Source organism: Wyeomyia smithii, chromosome 3, assembly GCF_029784165.1.
Source record: "Wyeomyia smithii strain HCP4-BCI-WySm-NY-G18 chromosome 3, ASM2978416v1, whole genome shotgun sequence".
Lineage (NCBI taxonomy): Eukaryota > Metazoa > Arthropoda > Insecta > Diptera > Culicidae > Wyeomyia > Wyeomyia smithii.
In genome coordinates, this window is record NC_073696.1 from 129,977,756 (window position 1) to 129,999,627 (window position 21,872).

General features: G+C 39.0%; 3 protein-coding genes across 8 annotated transcripts in view; 1 reads left to right on the forward strand and 2 right to left on the reverse strand.

Moving 5' to 3' along the window:
- Positions 1 to 419: 419 nt before the first annotated feature.
- LOC129730583 (5'-deoxynucleotidase HDDC2) lies at positions 420 to 6,679 on the reverse strand. Of its 3 annotated transcripts, none has more exons than XM_055690029.1 (5): positions 5,665 to 6,658; positions 5,383 to 5,569; positions 5,033 to 5,171; positions 4,820 to 4,974; positions 420 to 1,077 (listed from the first exon to the last, which is right to left on the reverse strand). In XM_055690029.1, exons 2-5 carry the CDS (start codon positions 5,506 to 5,508, stop codon positions 796 to 798), a joined length of 702 nt encoding a protein of 233 aa, XP_055546004.1. In that variant the 5' UTR covers positions 5,509 to 5,569; positions 5,665 to 6,658; the 3' UTR covers positions 420 to 795. The 3 variants fall into 3 exon arrangements, with proteins under 3 accessions (XP_055546004.1, XP_055546003.1, XP_055546002.1); XM_055690028.1 differs by having other exon boundaries at positions 5,734 to 6,654; XM_055690027.1 differs by having other exon boundaries at positions 5,383 to 6,679.
- A 2,705-nt stretch (positions 6,680 to 9,384) lies between these two features.
- Positions 9,385 to 19,257, forward strand: LOC129730584 (dnaJ-like protein 60). The gene is made up of 5 exons (XM_055690030.1): positions 9,385 to 9,668; positions 9,733 to 9,829; positions 9,894 to 10,060; positions 18,769 to 18,921; positions 18,980 to 19,257. Exons 1-5 carry the CDS (start codon positions 9,610 to 9,612, stop codon positions 19,131 to 19,133), a joined length of 630 nt encoding a protein of 209 aa, XP_055546005.1. The 5' UTR covers positions 9,385 to 9,609; the 3' UTR covers positions 19,134 to 19,257.
- A 329-nt stretch (positions 19,258 to 19,586) lies between these two features.
- The window catches only part of LOC129730582 (arylalkylamine N-acetyltransferase 1-like), a 106,115-nt gene continuing 103,829 nt past the window's right edge, over positions 19,587 to 21,872 (reverse strand). For all 4 annotated transcript variants that reach the window (XM_055690023.1, XM_055690024.1, XM_055690022.1 and 1 more), the window contains 2 exons: positions 20,843 to 20,995; positions 19,587 to 20,580 (listed from right to left, as the gene is read on the reverse strand). In XM_055690023.1, the coding sequence (XP_055545998.1) occupies positions 20,170 to 20,580; positions 20,843 to 20,995 (564 nt within the window). In that variant the 3' untranslated portion in view covers positions 19,587 to 20,169. The remainder of the gene's footprint in view (positions 20,581 to 20,842; positions 20,996 to 21,872) is intronic.

A 21,872-nucleotide genomic window follows, 5' to 3' on the forward strand; every position in this document is an offset into this window, starting at 1 on the left:
CCAGCTTGATATGCTCCGCTGCGATGCCATCTTTGCCAGCTGGTTTGTTGTTCTTGAGCTGCTTGATAGCATTCTTAACATCATTTATTGTAGGTGGCGGTATGTCTCTCTCATCCACTGTGCTGAAAATGTCGTTCCTCCTGCCGTCTTGGCCCACAGGCTCTGTCTTGGGGTGTTCGTTGTAGTGCTGATTCTACCTGTCGATCACCTCACGTTCATCCGTCAAGATTCTCTATTATCTCGACACGTTTCGGCTCGCGACACAAAGCCTGCGAGGGATGCGTTCAGCGCGCACTTTTGAATGTTTATTTTCCATTTCATACTGGCTGACTTGTTTCCTTAAAGGTCGACTATGTATAAATTCAAAACAAGGGCAGCTCAACTATATTTTTTTTTTTTTTTGAACGAAAACACAAAAATCACATTTTGAAGGATTAAAGTTGTTTTATTCTGGGTACATTAAAATAAAAAATGTTTTTGGGTCTATTTTGACTGCGAAATACTATTGAGTTGTGCCTAGAATCCCTTAAAATAAACTGCTTCACAGTACACGTAAGTTACACTAAACTAAATATTGAATTGAATATAAAATTAGCTAATATTTAAGCTAAAGCACTTATTCATTTCGCATTGACTAGCTAACACCTTCTTCCTTCAATTGAGCACCCGCAGAAAATACCACAATGATTCAGTTATCGAAGATGAGATCACATTGACAACATAAATTACACATCATTGATATATACACGCCAATAACTATTACTGAAATAGGCGCATAAAATTCCATTGCCAGAATCATCTGCTGCCTCCACTGTTAGCCGCTTTGCGCAAGAATGACAATCTGTCTGCAGTACAGTTTCCACTATTTTCAGCGAACTTGGCTCGTTGAGCGTTGATTTCGTTCACAATATTAATCACAAACGGATGGATGAATTTTCCCTCAGTGGAATCGAAAAACTCCTGATGCTTTAGAGGACAATTGTCGCGTTTCTCATACTCAAATGCTTGCAGTACCATGTCGAGCCTGTCCAAATCCTTGACGAACTTAGCCTCATCGGTTTTGCCTTCTTCGTATTCCTGTGAGAAAAAAAACTTATTAACAGTTTTCGAAACTATGTGCAACACATTTATCTCATTTATCATATGCTCGACTAGAAGTATCAAACGTTAATAGTTCTAGAAACATTTAAGGCGTTAAGATAAGAAGCAGCTAGTACTAAAAATTTATTCAGCTTTAAAAAAAATATCACGATTCCCAAACTGCCGTGGAGCGTGCCAATGAACAAAAAGGACTCCATGAGAATTCCCAGAGTAATAAATTCACAATGAATGAATTATAGTGTTTGAAAAAACAATTCAGTGGCTGCAAATACCGCGAGGATAGCCCGTAGTACACCACAGAAAATCAAACAGATAGGTCAAATCGAAGCATAATGCGGAAACATTACAAGTGAATGAGAGAAATCGAAAGCGTTCCCAGAAAAGCGTCGTTTTTAGTTTCAGTAACGGAGATCAATGTTCAAGAAATCAGGAAAAAGTTAACCATAGTAGATTCTGCGAATAGTGCGCAAAGTGGTTCATTCTCGCCATCTGGAAAAAGATGGCTACAGAAACATAAACAGGCTTCTTCCGTTCTCTTGATTTTTGCTCAAATTTCTTTTTCTACTTGCCAAACCACTTGGAGAACTAGACTTTCACACACACAGAGTGAGTAATTATCCACATTTAGGCGTAGAGTATTTCAGTCGCAGAGTTCCTTTTCACTCTTAATCATCGCGTGTTAGGGGTAACCATTTGTTTGCTCTCTCAGTTTAAGAGGGAGTAGTTTTCGTTAGCTTCTTCTTTACTAGAAGAGAAGTTGGCCAAATATCAAAACATTTAGGTTCAAATTGAAGCCACATCCTAACCGTTTTCGAATTTATTATTATAGGACGATTCACAACTCACCATGGGTGCGTATTCTCCAGAGAGTTCGATTTTATACTGTTTTTGCCGCACCCCAGAGCTATGAGAACGGTAACGCAATGCTCAGTTGATCGCCGAGCAATTTATTCCACTTTTCTTGCGTGCTGATGAGCAATTTACAAGAGTTTCACTGGGTTTTTGCTCTGTCAAATTAGGAGCGTTTTTTCGTCAGAGAAACTATTACTCTGCGCTCTCTCTACAGCAGATGGTGTGATGCACATTGAATGTAAGCTCACAGTTGTTAAGAGGGAAGAAAACTGTTTTCTTGTTAAGATGAAGATGAGCAAAACAAAGCCTGAACATAAATAGAAAAACGAAAATCATATGAGAAGCACTACAAGAAGAAGGTTAAGTTTCTTGTCGGCGCAGAAAAAGGAAATCTGTTGAAATAAATTAAACAAAGCTTCAAACAGCACAAGCGAAACAAGCAAAGCAAAACAAAACAAAATCTATAAGCAAACGGCATCGAAAATAGCAATCCCTCGCGCAAAGTCAACAGGAAAAACCGGTACTATCGACGGAGAAGGATCAAGAATATCAGGAAGCAGGACCTGAACCAACCATCCAAGAAATTGCTCAGGGTGCCTCAGGTCTTGTTGGTTATGGCTATGCTGACCAATCGCACGGATTTTTCTCAACTACTAATTTTTTTTATCAAGCTCAAATGCACGTCCGTTTTTAATTGGGATCTAACGGCAGAAATTCAAACTTTTGATGAAAATGTTACAGTTTCCATGGGTTCCTTTCTAGTTTAAATGTTGACATTCGTTCAGTGCACGAACACAAAAAAAAACATGCAAGTACTGTCAAAAATGTTAGTCTGTTTTCTTTTTCGCGCACGAAAATCGAAAAAAAATTTAGCAGCTTTATTTCTAAGTCACCACTTGCGTTTTCAGGAGAAAAAACCGTTTTCGACCGTGAGGTGTTTGACATAAGTCCGGGTTTTATTAACTGACTACCCAATGAAGTTGAGTTTTGACAAAATGGTCTTATTTTTTTTATTAAGGAGTTGGTCCGTTTAGTTATGCCTCAGTATGGATCGGTGTTGCTAATAAGCGAATTTATCGAACTAATGGAGAGAGTGTATAGAACAATGGTTCCCAACGGTTTTGGTTTCGGGACCATTTTGGCAAGGCATTTCTAAAAGATCCCAAGAATTCCCAACACGAGGAGTGTCGACGACTATCAGAGATGCCAGATGTTTTTGAAAAATGTCTGCAACTGCTCGAAAAACCGGGAAAAAATTGCTTGAAATCAGAAAAAAAACTATCCGTGATTCGAAAAAATTTCGCTCACGCAGGCAAGTCTGCGAAAATCTGCACACATTTTGAGAAAGTCTACGTAAATATAAGGAGACTAGAAACTATTAAAAATCTGCAAGTATCTGCGAATTAATAAAAAACTGCACACGGACTCTAAAAATCTGCATTTTGCAGACAAATCTGCGCGGAAGCGACACATCGACTGGATCGGTTATTATTTTGAGTTGGTTAACATGCGTTGCATACGTTCAATGCATTTGTCCGTTTCCAACCGCCTTTCACGTCGCTGAATTCTATCCACCGCGTATTATTAACGCTCAATGGATCAATCGAATGTCGATGAAAAAAATGTAGACAAATCCCATTGCATTCAACTTTAATTCACAGAAGATTGTCAGAACTACTAAATCTTAATTGCACGGACGGAAACTGAATCCATGAATCTACTTTCGCTACATCAAAAATATATTATAATATTCAACCGATATGACAATCATCTCAAGTTTGAACATATTTTTGAATAATATCATCATCAAAACAAGAGACAGATGCGTACGCTGACTTGATTGAAACTATTGTGAGATATTTTTTTTGCACAAAAACGAAAACGAAGTAGACGAAAACAAAATTAAACTGTCATTGAGCTGGCGCCTCTCTTTCAGGTTAAAACTATGATTTAAAAACTGTTGATTGTTCGATTGGAACTTTTCAGTGACAGTCTGCCAAACTTTAACGCTAGGGCTTTAGTTAAAAAGACAATCAACGTCAATGGTCCAAACGATCGGGGGGCATATGAATGGAAAACATTAAAGGATTATGCTGCTCCTTGATGGTTTCGCGGTAAACTTTCTAGTTTGGAATCTAATAGCAACATAAACAGTAACAACATGAATAGAACTGTCTGTTTGACGATCAACTTGAAAATTTAAATCTTTTATGAAATTGTCGCGAATCAGTGTTAGCCTGCTCTTCATCGAAATTCCCTTTAACGTTTATTCACGTTTGAATTGAAATCCCAGTTAGCGAGCCGATTTCGATGACTGGGAAGTGCTCTTCGCCCAGTTAGCGAACAGTTACTGTATTAACTTTCATCAACGAATGCCAAATTCCACATAACGTAACATACGAATGTTGAACAACATTTTTACATTGACCGATGGTCTGAAGAGTTATTAGCCACGCATTTATGGTACACGTTCAGATTATAATCATAACACAGACATCAGTAAGGTAGACTAAATAATTGTAAGTGTAGTTCAATTGGCTAGCAATGTCAACCAGCTGGCATCGCATTCAAGTAAAATTCTTAAAACAAAGATGGTGCAGCAGAAAACCAACCGGCATGTTGAGAAGACTGCTTTTTCCATCGTTACTTACATTTAAACAGCCTACTTAGAATCAATTGCAAACAATAATTCTAGCAATTTTCTAATCTTACAAAAATCATGTTCAAAAATATTTTTGACCGTAATGTAAGCGTAAAGAATACAGGCACCAATAATCAGCCAACTATTAAACGTATTTTGAAGCAAAGAAATTGTTACCAAAATAAGCTATGTACTTTCTTGGTCGAATGGAAATAATCTACTCACATTAAACAGTTCAAGTAACTTGTCTTTACACGGCCCAAGTAAATCAGCAATTTCTGACATAGCAGAAAACTCTCGAAGTAATTTTTCTTCCCTTGAAATTCCACAGTACGGCGTTATGTCACCCACAATACTTTCGGCAAGGTCGTGTATCATTGCTGAAAATAAATTGCTTTATTATTGATTAAACAAGTAAAACAAGTCAGTTATGTATACCTAGTTCCATAACACGGATCCTGTCTAAGCCTACACTGCCATCCAGCAAAAATGACATCATCCCCATTCGGTACATATGCCCAGATATGCTTTCACAATCCTTAACATTTCGCAAAACCCATCCAGTTCGTTTGGTATGCTATGAGAATGAAGGAGTTTTTAGAATATTTTAGGTTACTATGAAAATTATCAGCATGATCAGATGACTGAATTACCAAACAGCTGTTCGTAACGTAGCCATATTGTGCATAACATAAAGATCATCCGATAGGTTACATAACAAATTATATTACTTTATATGGACTTCAACAGAACTATTTAAAATATTCTGATTCTATGATTGTACTTACCTTCAAATTACCAACTAGTTCCAAAAATTTTACGTAATCACTATATTTACTAGATTTATCATTTTTTTCAGCACTCATTTCGTTTACGATAGGTGCCACTCCGTTAACGTGCGTTTCACGAGACATCACTAGTTTCGATAATTTTGAGCAGATCTCAAACGACTGTCTTTTTAACTTGGTGGATAACCTATAAATAGAAAGCATTTTTATGCTCCGATTTTGGACACATGAAAATGTTTAGCATCACTCTGGCAACCTGACAACAAAAGCTGTCAAGCTTACCCCGCTCTCCATGCTCACGTGTTGATAAGTAGGTATATACAATAAGAGCTGTATGTATGTAAAACAAACCTTGTTCACTAGCTAACTTCTTATTACCACAATTTCCTTCAAAAACACTCTGCTGTGAACAATTGTGTCCCTTTAGTTTTTTTGCTTTCAAGCTACACTCGAACCACCCTTTCTCAGTATCGTGTAACACGAGAATAGTTTGACAACAAAAAATGACAACTGAGTGTAGGGTAGCTTGGGTAGCTTCATTTGTCTGTTCGTTTTTCAGCTGCAAATGCACCGCTACTCCGCCACACAAGTGCATAGACCTCAATGAGTATAAAAGAAAGGTGAGGAGAAAATTAACTAACACTTGCACGCGCCCCTCTGCTCAAAGATGATGCCAAATAGTGACGTAGCTATTTGTGTTTACCATTGAATTCGTCAAGTTGTTTATAGTTGAAGCATTTACTAATAGTAGAAAAATGCATTCTCCTCTTCACCTCTCTTTTATTCTTATTACATAAACCTTTTACACTGAAAAAAAATCACACGCTCATATACCAAATGCTCTTTACACATGAATACCAGTAAACCAACCCAATCGTTTTAACAGGTCGACCCATATCGATTTTTAATGGAATTCACGGTATTTTGACGTGTTTTGGCATTTGACGTGTTCTACCATTGAAATCTGAGTGTAAAAAGATTGATTTTGGTATGGATGACATGACAAACCGAAGTGTAAGCACAGAGAACAGACTAAACGGTCTGAAAGAAGTGAGTAAAATTTTGCGTGTGTACCATGAATTATCCTCCGAATAAAACCCCCCGTCATGCTGAATGGTAAAGTAAAGTGTGATGTCACTACCGTCGCTAAACAGCCTGTATTTTCATCAGTGTATGTACTTTTCACTCCCGTTGGTACTGACGGTAAAATATATTGGCTATGCCGTTCACTCCACAGCGACGATAGCGACATCACATCTTAGTTTACCACTCAGCATGACGAGAGGTGTAATTCGGAGAGTATATTTTTGCGCAATCTGATTTACACACTATTTATCTTTTGCTTGTTAGTCTGTTCTCTTTTGTGTAAGACACTAGATTTTGTGCTGTGAGGTGAAACGCAAGTGTATTCCACTTAGATATGAATTGTTTTATCTATTAGCACAGAAGTAAGTGGAATCCACTTGGCAGTGACGTGTCAATCTTTTATAGTTTACTTTACACCGTGTAAGTCGGATGAAAAATGAGGCAAATAAAGTATTGTCAAAATGCCTGCATTGATTGTGAAATTTTTATTTTATTTCGCTGACTTGAAAGTTAATTCATTCCCAAGCGGATTGCGTTATGTGTTTACGGATTGTCAAAATGCCTGCATTGATTGTGAAATTTTTATTTTATTTCGCTGACTTGAAAGTTAATTTATTCCTAAGCGGATTGCGTTATTTGTTTACGGATAGCACAGAGACAGATATCCAAACTAGAACAAAAAAATCCAGAAATCGCGTGTAAGATTTCAAATTCTTACTCGTTTGGAATGCTAACGACATCTTTCTGCAACTTGCGACTTTAACCACTTTAGTGATGGCAGCGCTGGATTATAGTCAAAGCTGCCAGACGCATGAAAATTCTCACAAATAGTTGAGTCGCTGTTTTTGCAACGGTATAACACTGTTTTGTGAGGTTTGTGTTTTTTTTTTCATATCAACAAGAAAACAAACAAATTTATTGCAAATATAAACTTAGATTGAATAAAATTGTCGATTATGTACAAATTACGACTGCTCAAAATTTCTACATTAAAAAACGGCAACGCTTCTTGTTGCAATAATATCGATAAGAGTTGGAAAACTATCGATTTTATTGAATAATTGACCACCAAATGTTCTTAGCGCCACCATACTGCGTATTGCGACATGCTAAAAAACCGTTGCGTCTTTTTGCACATGAATTAGCTTGGATGTCTGTTATCTGTGCGGATAGTATCTTAGGGGTCATTGACATACCACGTGCACAGCTTTGAGGAGGGGGGGGGGTTGCCTAATGTCCACGGTCTATAAATTTTTTTAGAATTTATATGGGCAGCTGTTCACGGAGGGGAGGGGGGGGGCGTCAAAATGAGTTAAAAATTTGTCCACGTGGTATGTGGATGGCCCCTTATACCCCGTTCACACTACAGCGCATATCATCTGATATCAGGCGATTTGTGCTATCGAGGCCATATCACAGAGAACAGACTAACAGGCGACGAACAAACGGTCTGAAAAAAGTGTGTAAAACTTTGCATGTGTGCCATGAATTATCCTCCAAATAAAACCTAAATGGTAAAGTAAAGTGTGATGTCGCTTCCGTCGCTAAACAGACTGTATTTTCATCAGTGTATGTACTTTTCACTCCCGTTGGTACTGAACTTAAAATATATTGGCTATGCCGTTCGCTCTACGGCGACGGTAGCGACATCACATCTTAGTTTACCACTCAGCATGACAAGGGGTGTAACTCGGAGAGTATATTTATGCGTGCGCAATCTGTTTTACACACTTTTTATCGTTTGCTTGTTATATCCCGTTCACACTACACCGCATATCACCTGATATCAGGCGATTCGTGCCTTCGAGGCCATATCACCATCCATATTACCTGATATCCCATGCAATCGAGCTGTCAACGGATATCACCTCGGCTACATACTATCGCGGATATCATGTTCGAAAACCAATAATAACCACATTTCAAGCAGTTGGCAACACTGCCAACAGACATTTGATGCAACCCTACAAATTTCGCACTTTTCGTTGCATGCGTGAAAAAAGGAAGGAAATATTTTTGCTATTTTCATCCCGCACATGTTGACAATTGCATATGAGATTTCACGTTGGTGCGAGCCAACTCGCTGACATCTCTATCCTAATCCCATTGCTCTTGTTGTCTTGTTTTAGCTCTGACATGTTTTTGTTTTCTTCTCTTTTCAATCACCAGAGCAAATGTCAAATCATGTCAGCTCACTCTAATGTGAACGCTTGAGGTGATATCCGATATCATCTGGCGATATCAGGTGATATCCGGCGTAGCCTGAACAAGGCATTAGATAGGGCTGCCATCCCCTTGATATTACCTGATATCCCATACAATCGAGCTGTCAACTGATATCACCTCGGCTACATGCTATCGCGGATATCATGTTCGAAAACCAATAATAACCACATTTCCAGCAGTTGGCAACACGGCCGAGCTTTGATCTGTTTTTGTTTTCTTCTCTTTTCAATTACCAAAGCAAATATCAAATCATATCAGCTCACTGAAGTGTGAACGCTCGAGGTGATATCCGATATCATCTGGCGATATCAGGTGATATCCGGCGTAGTCTGAACAAGGCATAAGGCTGTTCGCTCCTACGCAAACCAAAGATGCCAGATGTTTTTGAAAAATGTCTGCAACTGCTCGAAAAACGGGAAAAATCTGCATGAAATCTGAAAAAAAAACTATCCGTAATTCGAAAAAAAATTCGCTCACGCAGGAAAAAGTGATTGTGAGAAAATCTGGGCAAATATAAGAAGACTCCGACAAAAATTTGCAGAAACAATGGAAAATCTGCAAATTAATAACAATCTGCACATCTGGTATCCCTGGGAACGGGGGAGTTACAGATCTTTTGAACAATATTCTGTCAATCGTTGAATCAAATGTGGTAACCTTGCATGCAACTTTAATAGAATGTTGCTGTCAAAATCATCTGTGAAGCGAATCAGTGAAAAATCTGAAAAATACATTGAACCTGTCCGAATAGCAATACTCTCTGATAGTCCGTAAAGTGGCTCGCCATCTCGCCATAAAGGAGGAAGAGAGAGAGAAATACGTTTGTTGTGTTTTTTTTTTTTTTTAAACCATATCAGCTGTATATTAACAAAAACATTTGCTGCGCTTTAAATAGAAAGGTTCAACGGCAAACAGATGCTGAATATTTCAAGAAATTGTATCTGTATGAATATTACAAATATCCAATTAATAAGGTAAGTGAATAAAATAATTGTTTAGAATCCTTAACTAAGGAATTATGCTGTTGCGATATGCTAGATATGCTCATCGTTTAAATCATTATGAAGTGCTAAATTTGAATCCATCTTGCACATCGAAAGAAATTAGAGACGCATTCATCAGACTTTCTAAAGAGGTTGGTAGATTTGAAGCCTTCATCAAAAGGATGTCTTTAAAATATGTTGTTGTTTTTTTTCTAGTTACATCCAGACACTAAAACAAACACCAACAAACGCACGGTTAACGAAAAATCTTTTGTTCAATTACTGGATGCATATAAAGTACTAAGTAAACCAGAAGCAAGAGCCAGTTACGATCATGAGCTATTCTTGCAAGCCCGTGCTGCTGGACATCAGACACAATATCAGTAAGTGAAATGTTTTTTAATACAAAATTCTCCATCCTTCATTTCAATCAAGCGCGAGTTGATCAAAACTGCGATAGTGAGCTCCAATTTCAAATATGTGTTGTAACCTACAACATTTGTTATCAGATAATTTTTGATCTAAATGAAAAATGTAGAATCGAGAAGAATGTCAATCTGATATGCTTATTTACCTTTGAATTCTCAGTTTACGTATCTCATAAAGAATGGGCTCAACTTTGTAACTTCTACCTACATCGTTAAAAAAATTTGTCTTTTGCTAAAAGCCTAGACCCTTTCCGACCGAGCCCATATAATTGCGTAGGCAGAAGGTGACTTAATCAAAACCTCTCTTGCTTTTTGGACATCCTATTCATTGTTTTATTGCTCACAACGCTAGTGTCAACATCGCAGCTGCTACGAAAAATAAAACCGGAGCAAGCAAGAGTTTTTATATAGGACTTGATTCGATTTAGGTTTTGTTATCCATCATTTTCACCTACACAATTGTGTGGGCTCAGTCAAAACGGGTTAACGGAACGTGGCCAATTTTTTATGGCTAGCATGGCAAACACTACTGCCACTTTTGAGTTTGGTCCCCCAAAATTACGTTCCGCCTGGTATGGAGCCAGAAAATCGTAAACTTTACTTTTTTTCAGCGCACGTGCTTCATTAGCACATTATATTATATTCCAGTTGCATTGGCAAAAACCGCCAGAAGTATCCTTTTGTGTTATGTTATTTGTTAGTAGAAAGCTATGAATTTGATTTTTTAATAAACTTCACTTCACTCTAATAGTTGCTACAAACTAGACGTGTTTCTATCAGGTTATGTGCCCAGCAACGCTAGCTCCATAGTGACCTATATCTGCGTAGCAACTGAAGTAACAAGAGCGAAAATTTTTTTTTTTTCTTATTCGCTGTGAGAAGTTGAAGAAACTCAAGATAATTTTCAAAAATGTCGCTGAATGGAATTGAAGATGATGTTGGTAATAACAGAAATGCTAATCGAGGACAGGACAGAGGAAGGTCTGGTTCCAGGTTTTCTGCGGCGGGTGGAATTACGTTACCAGCGACGGAACGTCTTCGTGGACGGGAAAATTACACCTCGTGGGCGTTTGCAACCAAGATGCTCCTGATTCGAGAAGGAACTTGGGACGCTGTTACACGGGATGAAGACAATCCGGCGGATGGTAGTTCCCTTCGAGCACTTGCCACCATCTGCCTCAGCATCGAGCCAGTAAACTACAGTCTGGTTCAAAGTGCAGAAACGGCAAAAGTGGCATGGAAGAATTTGAAAAACGCATTCCAGGATGACGGGATGACCAGACGGATTGGTTTATTGCGAAAACTGACCAGTATCCGGCTGTCTGAATGCAGTTCTGTGGAGGAGTACGTAAGTCAGCTGATGTCGACCAGTCATAAGCTCTCTGAAGTTGGCTTCAAGGTCGACGATACGTGGTTGGCGAGTCTTCTTCTGATGGGCCTACCGGATATGTACGAGCCTATGATTATGGGCCTCGAGGCGTCTGGGATCAAGATTACCGCGGATGCAGTTAAGGCCAAAATCCTCCAGGACGTGAAGATGAGTAGTGTAACAAAGTCCAGTTCCGGTGACGGTGCATTCTACAGTCATCCTAAGACAAAGCAGAAAGAGAAAGCCGCAATAAAGTGCTTCAAATGTAAACGTTTGGGGCATTTTGCGTCGGAGTGTCAGAAGCGAGAGGCCAATGACAAAAAGGAGAAGAAATCATCAGGCAAGCATGCTGCATTCAGTGCCCGTGAAGCGTCGTCTGGCGCGAACGAGGAATGGATTTTTGACTCGGGGGCAACGTCTCACATGTGCCACAACAAGGCCATTTTGAATTGTGCCAAAGAGGTGGTGCAGCATATCAACGTAGCGAACAATGCGGAATCTTTGGTTGTTGTAGCAGATGTGCAAGGTTGTTCGTGCGATTTGATGATGGCTAATGTCCTATGCATTCCAGACTTAGCGCTCAATTTAATGTCGGTGAGCAAAATTTGTAACAGCGGATATCGTGTAGTCTTCATGAAGGGCGCTTGTGAAGTTCGATCGAAATTCAACGAACTAGTCGCTGTTGGCAGGGAGGAAGAAGGCCTCTACAAGTTGTGCTTGGCCAATCAGCAAGTTTCGTGTACGGCAAAGGAAACAGACGACATGGTTCTTTGGCACCGGCGAATGGGTCATCTGCACCAACAGAGCCTAAAGCAGCTACGTGAATTGGCTAGTGGCATTCGATTCCGGGATGCAGTCATTCCCACGTGTACTGTATGTCTACAAGGGAAGCAGAATCGTCAGCCATTTAAGAATAAGGGCACTAGAGCAAGTGAAATCCTTGAATTAGTGCATTCGGATTTATGTGGGCCGATGGAGAACGTATCGATAGGCGGAAGCAGATATTTTTTGACGTTCATCGACGATGCTAGTAGGAAGGTGTTTGTCTACTTCCTCAAGTCAAAGAAGCAGGTGCTGGACTGTTTTAAGGATTTCAAAGCTTATGCTGAGAATCAAACCGAAAAACATATCAAGCGACTACGGACGGACAACGGCTTAGAATACGTGAACCAAGAAATGGAACGGTTTTTGCGAAGTTCAGGAATTCATCACGAAATGACGGTTCCTTACAACCCGGAGCAAAACGGTCTCGCTGAGCGAATGAATCGAACCGTGGTTGAAAAAGCGCGATGCCTGCTATTCGATGCTAAGATGGACAAAGCTTTTTGGGCGGAAGCTGTTGCGACTGCTGTATTTTTGATCAACCGATCTCCGACGAAGGGGTTAACTGTGACTCCAGAAGAAGCATTCGGTGGCAAGCAACCAGATCTTTCTGAGCTGCGAGTATTTGGCGCAAAGGTAATGTGTCATGTGCCTAAAGTCAAAAGGCAGAAATGGGATGTAAAATCCGAATCAGGGATTTTTGTCGGATATGCGGTTCAAGCGAAAGGATTTCGAGTTTATGTTCCAAGGACCAAGAAGGTTATTGTAAGCCGAGATGTCGTTTTCCTGAGTGAGGTAGCAGAAACACCGATTCTGAACGAATCAGCCGAGTTGGTTAAGGATTGGATACAGTTAGAGAGCTGTGGTCCAGTCGATCAAAAAGTGATTAATCCTCCGTCCGATACACCAAACAGTAACAATCACGAAACCGACGATGAGTCGGATCTCGACAGCACGTATGGTGATACCGAATGTGAAACCGACTATGGCAGCGCAAACGATACTGTGGTAACGATGTCTTCTCCAGCACCAGCGCTCCCTCCGCAAAAAGAGGATCCACACAATGTGGTCAGGCGCAGTGGCAGGGAGCGCACACTTCCAGGCAAGTATACCGATTATGAGATGACTTGCAGTATTCTTCCTCAGAACATTCCGTGCCCACAGGAAATCGACGAACCCCAGTCATTCAAAGAGGCAATAGGCTGCGGCGACGGACAGTCGTGGCAGAAAGCGATGGTAGAAGAGTTCGAGTCCTTGAAGAGCAAGAAAACCTGGGAGCTAACTAAACTTCCTCCGGGACGAAAGGCGCTGAAATGCAAATGGGTTTACAAGTTGAAGACAAATGCCGACGGATCGGTGCAGCGCTATAAAGCTCGGCTTGTAATTAAGGGCTTCTCTCAGATAAAGGGTGTCGACTACAATGAGACGTATTCTCCAGTCTTCAGATATGCCAGTATTCGCTATCTGCTGGCCCTAGCTGCACGAATGAACCTTAGCATCTACCAAATGGATGCAGTGACGGCTTTTCTTCAGGGCAACTTGACAGACGAGGAAATTTATATGGAACAACCCGAAGGTTTTGTGGACAAAAAGGATTCCAAAAAGGTTTGTCGTTTACGAAAGGCGCTTTACAGTCTAAAGCAGGCCAGTCGGGTCTGGAATGCCAAGCTTGATGCGAAATTGCAGCGGATTGGCTTGAAACGCTCAAGTTTCGATCCGTGCGTGTATTACAAAGTCGGTGATGATGGCATTATTATTGTTGCTGTTTACGTTGACGATTTTCTGGTGTTCTCCAACCGGCCGAGATGGGTAGAATTCGTGAAAAGATGGCGAAGTTTCACATGAAGGATCTTGGGGAAGCGGAACAAATTTTGGGCATGCGGATCACACGTGCTGAAGATGCAGTAATGCTGGATCAACAGCGTTACATTGATGAACTACTCAAACGTTTTAAAATGATTGACTGCAACCCAGTGGCGACGCCCGTGGACGGCAATCAACGATTGTCGTTCCGTTCCGTGAATTAGTGGATGGCCTGCAGTTCCTGACACAGTGCACTCGTCCCGACATCGCTTATGCTGTAAACTCCGTGAGTAGCTTCAGCAGTAATCCGGGGGAAGCGCACTGGACGGCAGCAAAGAGAATCTTGCGTTATCTGAAAGGAACGAAGCTGATGAAACTGATGTGTGAGCCCCTAAAATTAATAAAATAAAATTAATTCATCTGTGACATACTAGACCGTAGGTTTGTCTAATTTGGAATATAGTTGAGTCTACTCGACTTCTTGAATAGAGCCCTATATCTGAGTCTTACCGGGGGTGTTAGCGTACATCCCAAGAATCGTTGCTTTAGGTGATTCATTTACCCATTCATATTGTAGAGAGTTGTTTCAGTATCCTATAAGCTAGATATGACTATTAAGGGGTTATTTTTTTCCTGTATGGACTTCCTCACTGCGACCAGAATCGTAGATCTATTGTGAGATATGCCCGGGTGTTTGCTGTATCCCGCACTTATATTATTAGCAATACCGCTATTGAGAAATGGCATGCTTATTATTATTGTTTATCAGTGCTTGTGTGTAATGTGATACTCTTCCTTTACACGCTTACTGTTCTACTATACCGATGCTCGTTCCTCTTGCCAAATATCACCAATTATAATTCCCTGGAGAAGTTTCGTCGTGCGTCCTTCTGGCCAGTTTTATTAATAAGAGGGACTTATGTTTTTGTTAAGAGGAAGTCACGCAAAGGTATTGTAGAATTCAGCGTAAAGGAAAGGTAACTGGTGGGGAGCCTGAGAATAAACCCATGTTTAAGTCCTTTCTGACATCGGATGGCCTGGTTCTACTAAGATTCGAACCCTCGACCATCCGCATGACGAAGCGGACTCTGTAACCTTGCGGCTAAGCAGCAGGGGTTATACAATACATATACCTTTTCGCACGAGAAAAATGAGAAATGTTGGTTTTTTATGGTGGTTTTCTTATACACAGAGCCGAATTTACGATTAGGGGGCCCGAGGTCCAGGCTTGAGAGGGGTTCCAAATAATGTATATATTTAGAACCCTTATTTATCTTTGAAAACATTTGTCAACCACAACATGTTTTATGAGGTTTCTTTGCTGAAAACATAGCAATTACAAATAGGGTTGGGACGAGATCGATAATATCGTTTTTATCGCATACATTTTATTGATACGATGTTCGGTATGTACCGCCGCAATAATATCGATTATCGATAATATAGGACGATTTCTCTAACGAAAGTATAAATCATAAACGTTTAAAAATGTCTGAAGTGTGTAGCTACTTCATGAAAACCATGTTAAAACTAGCACAACGTTTGCAGAATATAAAATCTGCCGTACAAACGTTCCTCGCAAAGGTAATATAACGAATTTCAAAGTTCATTTACAAAAATATCCAAACAAGGAAATAGCACTCGAATGTGCTGTACATAAAAATGAAAGTACGCATCTGTCTAGTTCGAGCAACATTAAAACTTAGGATTATATTTTCAAGGAATCTTGGACAGGTTGAACCTGTCGTATTGAAGTACATAGATCGGCGAAGCAGACTCGGCAAAAGTCACGCGTAAAGAGTCTGATCGGGTGTAAGTTTGTACCAGGAATGTAAATCCAAAAATGGTAATGTGGGTGTACACCGCAATAGTAAGGTATCGAATTTCTTACGCTTCGTTAGTATGGTGGCCAAAAACCAAGGAGACCACGGCAACGAGGAAGCTCGATAAACTTCAGTGGCTAGCTTGTATTGCCACTACCGGAGCAATGCGGAGTACACCTTTCAAAGCATCAGAAGCTAGTCTCCATCTACTCCCTTTGAATCTACACGTTCAACTAGAGGCCAAGAAAAGAGCACATAAGCTGATGATTTGATGGAACCTAGATCCAACTGCGACATCCCATACTCAGTGTATGAACCCTCTCGCTGGGGGTCGTAACAGGGGCGGGAGTGTACAGTCCTAGAACAAAAATATCAGTAGCTATGAGAAACTGGCCAACATTCTTCCAGACTGAAATAGCCGCCATTGTAGAATTTGCAAATATCTGCTCGAAAAGGAAGTATAAACACACCAAAATCTGCATTTTCTCGGACAGTCAAGCGGCACTTTCGGCCCTAAAAGCCTACAAGTGCATGCCTAGAATTGTCTGGGACTGCATTTGCCTTTTACAACAGATGAGTCAGTTGAATTCTGTAAATTTTTCCTGGATTCCTGGTCACTGCGGAATAGAGGGCAATGAAGTTGCAGATGAACCTTCATTGGTCCAGAACCGTTTTGTGGTATCTCAGACTGTGTCCTGAAGGCTGAGCCAAAGAAATTGGAACAACGAGAGATTGCAGCCAATTGAAAGGCAGTGAAATCTCAACCAATCAAAAAGATTTATAACACCAATCACAAAAATTTCTCAAAAGTTGCTGAGTCTCAATAAGAACGATCTCAGTATATTCACTAGCCTAATAACTGGTCACTGTCCGAGCAAACGTCATCATATTGGTTTCACCCAAGATGATATTTGTCGCTTCTGCAACAGAGAAAACGAAACCTCGGAACATTTGCTCTTCAATTGCTGAGCACTGATTAGACTCAGACTTCAGTACTTCAATAAGGGCTCCTTAGAACCCAAGGAAATCTGGTCTGCACTGCCAGTCAGGGTAACTAGTTTCATAAAACAAGTAATTCCCGATTGGCACCTATCTCGCTATAACTCACCGTCTATCAATTCCTCAATAAGTGGTAGACAAGCTTGAAGCGCAGTACAGCAAACCGGGGCATACCACAATAATTCAAATAAATGGACGCAGTGGTACGAAATTTGTAACGCAACAGTGAATTTTCGTAGCTTGAAATATCAATGTAAACACGATTCCTGTGGCAACAGTCTTCGCAGACTGTCTGTTCTTAACTATTTTTCTTACCATAATCAATCAAATCACAAATAATCATCAAAATACTGAATAAAGTAAAACTCCACTATAGGAACAATTTAAGTACCGCTGTTCCAGTAATAGTGGTAGTGCTCCAGCTAACATCCAGCTAACCTAACCTCAGGTTTTAACTCAGCAGATATAAACAAAATGTGGTACGCGAACTACTTTCGTGTGTAAATCTAACTCTGGTTCACACAATACAGTCCAGTTACCGTTATTCTTACATTTTGATATTCTAGGTAAGTTTTTATTTCACCTTACACCAGTGGTAGTTACCGCCGAAACGCAAGGATATATAACAGAGAAAAGAGATGAGAGAACAGCTGAAAGTTGATGAGATGCAGAAGGACAAACTTGAGCTTCTTCAAACTTCAAAGCTTTCCAAGCGCTAATGTGATACAGTACAATGATTATTTACTGATGATTTTCTCTGATTTGGACTATTTAAACAATTGTTACATGACCTGTTTGTTTTTTTTTTTATATTTTCATTATAATATTCGTATTTTTTGATTCATACAAGCGCTCGTAAAGTGTCTCTTGATTTGAAGAACAAAATTGAGCAGACACAAAGATCAAAAGTAGAGTGGGGTAAAACTACCGGAAAAGATCCTTCTAGCATTGCGAAGCATCATCTGGAGCAAAAGAACTAGTTTGTTTTTATCTCAAAACTTTTTCACTATTAAATTCAAAACGAATACTTATCACAGCTCATGCTAGACGATTGCCCACGGTGGAAGAAGATGTTTGGAATGCTACCTTAGAGTATAAAAACAACTAAATCGTTATTCATTTGCTGCAGCCTATGAAATAATCAACTTCCACTATTACTGGCACAGTTTCCACTATTATAGGAACATTGCCTCCATAACTGGAACATAAGATTGATAAACAATTATTCATTTTCCATACTTAATTTGTTAAAAACATATACAAACTGTAATTGCACATGACAGTTTATGATATTTTCTATAACACCAAAGAAAAATGGGTTTGATATTTGCGATATAAATATTGATATTTTCGTTTTTAAAAAACACTGGTGCTTAGACCCTCCATTACTGGATCATCTACCATATCTTTACCGATTGAAGGCTAGAAAAAGCAAAAGCCTTTACCAGCCTTCAACATAACCTAACAACTAGTTCAGGATATAGTCACGACTGTATGGGTTATCGTTAAACCATAACGACTATAATCCGTTTATGTTTATTGATTATACTAGTGCTTAGCTTTGCTTTTTATACATCAAAAATTGAAAATTATGCAAAGTGTCGAAAATATCGACTGCTAATATCGAACGTCGTTATATCACGAACCATACTTTCCACTAAAGTGATGCAGTACCATACCACACGAATGCTTTAATTGAAATTAATTTCGGTTCAATGGTTATCCAATTATCTGATGGCAACTGCCGATATCCTAGGAAACAGAGATTTTCCGTTACAGCCGATGCACACATCGACGGTAATTGAATAATGCTGCGCTTACGTTGGTCTATTTTTGTGTTCTTTTAGGTCATGGCAACCGGATACAACAAAATATCATGACGCTGATCCAAAGTCCTACTACGGAATTAAAGGAATCGAGAAAGTCAGTAATTGGAAGATTATGTTGATTTGTTTAATTTTTATGCTGATAGGTGTTTCCATACAAATGATTGCTATTAAGTAAAAGTTTCTGGTATAGTTGATGAATGTTATGATGATCATATTTTCGTTCATGCAGCAAATCCTTCACTTTTAACCGGGACCAATTAGATGAAATATCTCGAAAAAGTGCAGTCATGCATGCAGAAGTCCGTGCCGAAGCTGAAAGTCGCGGTAATGATGCCCAAATTGAGCGAATGAAAGCACAATTGAACAAAGAGACGCTGTGGTGAAAAAAATATATTTAGCTCCACTAGCAGCATGTAAATATGTGTATAATTAGAGAACTTGAAGAGACTTTTCTGTTCAGTAGCGAATGATGGTATTTTAAAATAAATTTCAAATTTATGAATGAAATTAGTTTTTAATGTTAATGTTCTCGTTTCTCGACATACGTCACAATTTCAACACGTTGTGAAATGTAACCCCCACTTAATTCATAATACATTTTTTATTTCCAAACTTATACAGAACACGTGACGGCCTCATTTATTAATATTCTAAATTCATTAGAACAGACTACCGAAGCCGTCATTCATCCTGAAATTTTACTCTACGGGTTTCTAACTTTTCAAGCACGGACATCATACAACTACAGAAGAGTAAATTCAAAAACTGCAAATGTAGGCTTTCTCGAACTGTCATCGTATTATACACCGTCATGTATCATCAAAAAGCAACGTAAGTGCGACTTGCTATAGCCCTTCAATATAAGGCAATTTATTTATTTCACAATTATTGTGCTTCTGATCAAAATGCTTACATAGAAAATATCTGCGACATATTTCGAATTATTTAGTACGTTTCATGACACATTGGTAAAATTATGATGACTTATTTTAAATGTGCTATCACAACAATTTTGACAATACAACGTATAGTTATAGTACTGCTTTTTTGATTTACTTTTTTAGCCTGTCACAAGATAATAATTGACGGTTATGAACTTGAGTGAATAAATGCTTAGCTACGGAATTAAAAAATATTTTTAGGGCATTAAATTTATAAATGCTTTTTGCGACTTCTTCCCACCGGCCTACCTATAGCCTAGTTCGCGCAAACTTCTTTAAGCTACTTGAATCAAGTTGCTGCGAGTTGGTTTGAATAAAATTCGAAAAAAAAAGATCACATGTGCATTACACCAAATTTGTGCTTCAAAAAGTAAAACAAAAAAAAATCATGTTTCTGCAGTTTTGGTGTGACATTCTAATGACAATGTACCAATGATAACAGTTATACATATATGAGTATGCAAAATGGACTAGCATTTTACTCAAACTTTTTCACCAGAATTCTAGCCGCTGTATGCGGTTCTTCTGGATCAAAGACCTGTTCTCCATTAACCAAGTAATCTCGGTACGGTAGCTTATAAACCTCCTGGAAGCCTATTTTCTCCATCACACGAGCTGAGAAATGACTACTACACAGAACATGCACTAATTTGATGTTTCTCTCTTTCACACATTGCATCGTTCGATCAGTAAGCTTGCCAGCAATCCCCAATCCACGATAGCGATTGTCTACTGACATTATTTTGATATCCAACATCCTATCGACGTCTTGGTATAAGTCAAAAATATTGAAATGATCGTCCACGTAGTCCATCAGAGCCATGATCAATCTGAACTTTGGATGCTCGCATCCATCGGCCAGTTTTTGTGGAGGTTCGTCTGTGACTGTCTGAAATAGAAAACACGACTTAAACCATTAGCAGTTTATAACATGTAAATAATGTCGGATTCATTTTTGCGGTGGTACTACATCGTTTCTACAGTTGGAAAACAAACGAAACTACACCCAGCTGTTTTTTTATATGGCATTTGACAACTTTTTAATTTTAATTGGTGCCAAACAACACGCTGAGTCTTCCGTGTGCTGCATAATAAGTATAATGTTGTTGTTGATCGAAACCGCAAAAAACGAATTCGACATAAGATCTTACCGGTCTGTTGACTACACCATTGATGTTTACTCCTACAATTTCGCCACGGGAATTTACCGCTTTGAATGAGCAATGCTCGTGAAGACATTTGATCGAATATTTTTCTAACTCCTTGCACTCTCCTAGGTTCACAAATGTATTGAGCGGTTCATCCTGTAGTGAAATTTTAAAGTTATTTATGAGCAAAAATAAAGATCATTTTATTCATAAGCAAAGATATTCGGTTGAAAAATTTAAATAAACCTATTTTTTATTTGTGAAAAGAAAGTGTTCTTCGTGTAGATTCCGGTTTGCATTTAGGTCTTTAGAGTAGAATATCCTGTCGTAAACAAATACAATGCCGTCGGATTTCACATTGAAGGTGCACACATTTATTGCTCGTTGCTCATTGATAAGGGCACTATGATGAAAATTCTAGGTGGTTGAAAACTTTTCTGGCTGTTTCATTAATAAAGTATTCTGTAGCGGTATCTCATAAGATTTGAAAAAGCTTTTTGTAATAAAAAACCCAAATTATTCACCTAGTGGTGAGACCCAGCCAATCCCATTTAAACTTATTATTTGTTCAAATAGATTTACACAATTTTCAGAAAAATATACACATCCTGATAATATTTCCTGGATTTATTTATCACTCTAAATAATAAATTTTTGGTTGCCAACAGTGAAACTATACCAAAAATTTTAAACATAACATTCAAACACATGTGTACATTAGAGTGCCAATGAGTTGTATGAAAAAAAATTGACCCTCGAATATCGTTTAGCGGTAGGGCTCAAAAGTTTCGTGTTTTCGAAAAAAGTCCCCAAAATTTCAGCTTGATCAAACATCGGGAACACATGCCTCAAAGCGGTCAAAGTTTCACGAGAAATATCGATGAAAAATGAACAGGTAGTAATACATGAAATTGTCGATAACTCGAAATTTTTTTTTCTAAAAAACCAACTTTCTGGGTCTTAGAAAATTGGGGCCAATGCACATACAAAGGCTGTCCAAGCAAAAAAGTGACGATAAATGCGACAATTTTGA